Below are 4083 nucleotides of genomic sequence, written 5' to 3'. Positions count from 1 at the left end.
GGCGTCGCCCTGGGTATTTCAGAGTACCGCTCCATAATAAAGGAGGAGTTAAATATCAGGTGGCAAAGAGAATGGGAGGGGGAAACAAGAGGAAGGTTTTATTTTAATATTCAAAATAGTGTTAGGGGAGGAAGCATCACCCTGGGAAACAGAAGGGAGCAAGTCATTATGACACGGCTGAGATTTGGACACTGTGGCCTTGCAGGGGGACTGGCCCGTATTGGGAAACATGAAAATGGACTGTGAATGTGGGACAGAAGAAACTGTGCAGCATGTTTTTATGGAGTGTCCTATATACACAACAGAGAGGAGAGAGCTTTTTGCTGCATTACTAGATGCAGGGTTGCCCTGCATCTCACTGAGGATTATTCTGAACCCTGAGGAACATCAAAGTGCAGTGATGAAAGCAGTCATGGACTACCTGTGGAATACTGGCCTGCACCAGAAAGTGTAACTGCATAAGCTGTGGTAATACCTGAACTGAACTGTGGGAGGCAGCAATACGCCGATGGGCGTCTAGTCTGCCGGAAAGCCACATGAAGAAGAAGAAAAAAAATCAGCGACAGTTTTAAACGGTCGGCACAATGTTATGGTCGTGTCTATGCTGGTGTCACTCTGTTAGGCTTTGCCACAAAAAGTGACAATATTCGGACAACTCAGCTGTTGCATATTTTCAAATCGTTGCCTCGATGACGTTTTGTGCTGGGATTTAGTGTAGTTCCCCCCCGCCGCAGCAATGGTTGCTGAGGTGGAGAGCTTCTATGGCGTGTATATGCTCTACTGCCTCAACCCTAAATTTAAAGGGAGAATATACATTGGCTTCACGGTGAATCCTGAGCGCAGGATTGTACAACACAATGCTGGACGACACAAAGGAGGAGCAAAGAGGACTAGTGGGAGAGGACCATGGTATTGTGCACCTTTCTACTGTTTTATGTACGTTACTAATGATCACTGATATCGCTGATATTCTGCATGCTGTCCTTTGTTTTTGTTTAGGGAGATGGTCCTCATCATACATGGTTTTCCTTCTGACATTGCTGCCTTGAGAGTAAGTGAATTTGTGTTAAGTTACATGGGGATTAGTCAAGCATCGTTAATTGCAATGTTATGACAGAAGCCATTCGAATAAATGAAACTTGCTCAAAGTTACAAACATGTAAGAACACCAGCTTATGGTAGCTTATGTTACCATCCATCCATTTTTCTACCTCTTGTCCCGTTCGGGGTGGCAGGGGGTGCTGGAGCCTATCCCAGCTGCATTCGGGCGGAAGGCGGGTTACACCTTGGACAAGTCGCCACCTCACCGCAGGGCCAACACAGATAGATAGACAGACAACATTCACACCCACATTCATTCACTAGGGCCAATTTAGTGTTGCCAATCAACCTATCCCCAGGTGCATGTCTTTGGAGGTGGGAGGAAGCCGGAGTACCCGGAGGGAACCCACGCAGTCACAGGGAGAACATGCAAACTCCACACAGAAAGATTCAGAGCCCAGGATCGAACCCAGGACCTTTGTATTGTGAGGCACACGCCGTGCTGCAAGCGTATGTTACCATTAGTGGTTTAACAGAACACATTTTAAAGTGTCTATTTTTCACATTACTAATTATTAGGGCTGTCAAAATTAATGAGTTAACTCATGCGATTAATCACAAACAAATGATCACATTAATCACGTGAACACACTTAAATTAATCATTTATTTATCTTGACTGTACAAGCTCTTCTATACCTTAATCGCTATATGGTCAGTGATCGGATTAATGCATACGTCAGTGCAAAAATGAGTGCGGAGACTCCGACTGGTGTGCTCGCTCGCAAAGTTCACTCCAAAATACACCCTGAAAGAACTTCAGATTAAACTGTTCCCAAATTTTGTGCAAATAAATGACATGCATCTAAGTAAAATGTTTAAAAATGTTCCCGGATGACATTCTGTCATTAAAATTGCATTTGTATACAAATATTGGGGGCTTTTTAAAGCCAGTTTCAATTATGCAAACGAGTAATCACCTGTGATTGACCATGATTAATCCAAATTCCAAAATGTGATCAATTTTATTAATAAAATAAATCCGCTGTCTTGTCCACATTTAGATGCAGGGAGGAAAGTTAGCGCCCTTAAAGGTTGCAAACAGCCTTCTGAAATATAAACTATGGAGTCGCTTTTGGGACAATTAGTTCATGGTTGTATGAACCGAACTGTCGCCATGGTGTTTTGTCAGTTTGAGTGGGCGTGGCAGAACCCTCACTCCTCCAGGCGTCTCTCCCACATCTCCCGTCGCACCAGGAAAGAGTCCAGCCTGCAGTTCCACTGGCGCGTTGTCTCCAACATGCTGCGGGTGGCGCCGTGGAGCCGGCTCCCGCTGATGTGCCGCTGGCTCAAGCCCGAGTATAGGATGGACTTTGAGGCCAGTCTGCAGCCTCCTCTGCACATTCCCGTCGTCTTCGGAGGCGTGAGAGCCAAAAAGAAAGGTCTGTTGCAACCTGAAGACGAGTTGGAGACTTCCAGGTGTTTTCTTTGCAAAGGACCAGTCAAGGTAGGTTGCTTTACTCATTTCCTGTCTGGATTGATATAATGAACATTTGCCAAGGGACCTCTCAATCTCCTCCTCCTCAGACATCCGAGAAGCTGCGCTGCTTCCGCCTGTCTTGCGGGATGAGCAGCCACGTGATCTGCCTGGCCAAGCACTTCCTGAAGGCGGAGCCATCACACCTCCTGCCCGTGGTGGGGAAGTGCCCGTCCTGCTGGCGCTCCATGCTGTGGGGCACTCTCATCCGCCTCAAACAAGGCTGCTTAGGAGACCTGGAGGAGTTCACTTCATCTGCATCCCAAGTAAGGTACTTCAGCTTTGTCTTCCACACAGTCATATCGCTGAGATTAGGGGACCTTTTCACGTTCTCATTGCAGACTTTGTGTCTTCCTTAGAATCACTGGGCAGATCAACTATGGAAGAAATGAACTGAAATGACTCCTGTCTCCAATTTATGCAGAATGCATTGTACATAAATATGTCTATCAAATGCCATTATATATTTTTTATACTTGTGATCATGAAATATCTTTTAAAACCATGGTTGTTTTGCATATTAAAGGGGCGTTATTATGATTTTTTCCCCCTACATTTACAACACTTCCTTGGGGTGCTTTGCTCCAAATTTTGCATTGATAATGTTTTTCAGATCTGCATTTTGGCTGTCTCTATAGAATGCGTTGTTTTGTGGGCGGTTTTAATTACTTATCGAAATCCGCTTCCAGGCCTAGCCCCCTTTGACTGCGTCTCCACCCCGTCAGCCACGTTGTAGTTTTTAGCGCTTCCATATCAAATCTACTGACAGATATAAATTAAGACTATGTGAACGCTAGTTTGAATTAGAAATAGCAACTACGGAGGATTTTAGCATGCATGCGCAATTGCACATTTAAAAGCCAGTATGCCCCACATCAAGAAGACAGAGGTAAAATAAGAAATTTGACTACAACTGAATAAATATGGCAAACTTGTGCAAAGCTCTTCGGGTCTTCTACCATACATGAAGATATCCGCTGACGTGACTAAGGCAAAATACGTCACTACAGTCTGAAAGTCCAAACTACTTTTTTGGAGCAAGTTCGGAAGAAGACGAGATTGTTTTATAAATATGTCTGGTTTGATTTCACATTTTCGGTACTTATGGGGATCCCAAATACCCCAAAATCAGTAACAATCGGTAAAAAAAAAGTTTGTTATGCATAATAGGGCCCCTTTAATTGTGTTTTAATGCACTTTAAAATTTGTTGTATTTGATGTCAATATGAAGCTTTAAAGTAACAATATGTATGAATTAGAGAAGGAAACTAGACAAGACAATTTCAGTATGTATGTTTGAATGCCATTGAACTGACACTGAATTCAAATGCTGTACAACAAATTGGAAATTGCCCGAATGTTTTGATGCTGAATTGGTTGAGAAGTGGGGGTGGAAAAATACTATTTATTTCAATAGGATTTTTTTGGGCCGGAAAATTCAGATTTCTGGGAAAACCGCAAATTGAGGAATATAGAAGTAAGAAATGTGACCCAAAAACTTGTTCA

General features: G+C 43.5%; 1 protein-coding gene across 2 annotated transcripts; it reads left to right on the top strand.

The window, feature by feature from the left end:
* The first annotated feature begins 554 nt into the window (after positions 1 to 554).
* On the top strand, positions 555 to 3130 carry LOC133661658 (structure-specific endonuclease subunit slx1-like). 2 transcript variants are annotated; one of them, XM_062065036.1, is made up of 5 exons: positions 555 to 909; positions 1000 to 1051; positions 2233 to 2547; positions 2628 to 2843; positions 2937 to 3130. In XM_062065036.1, the coding sequence occupies exons 1-5, from the start codon at positions 737 to 739 to the stop codon at positions 2967 to 2969; spliced, it is 789 nt and encodes a 262-aa protein (XP_061921020.1). In that variant the 5' UTR covers positions 555 to 736; the 3' UTR covers positions 2970 to 3130. The 2 variants fall into 2 exon arrangements, with proteins under 2 accessions (XP_061921020.1, XP_061921019.1); XM_062065035.1 differs by having other exon boundaries at positions 557 to 909; positions 2628 to 2848.
* Positions 3131 to 4083: the final 953 nt, after the last annotated feature.

This window comes from Entelurus aequoreus, linkage group LG12 (genome assembly GCF_033978785.1).
Source record: "Entelurus aequoreus isolate RoL-2023_Sb linkage group LG12, RoL_Eaeq_v1.1, whole genome shotgun sequence".
NCBI classification, from domain to species: Eukaryota; Metazoa; Chordata; class Actinopteri; order Syngnathiformes; family Syngnathidae; genus Entelurus; species Entelurus aequoreus.
Note: the sequence above shows the minus strand (reverse complement) of the source record. Positions and strands in the feature narration are given on the sequence as shown.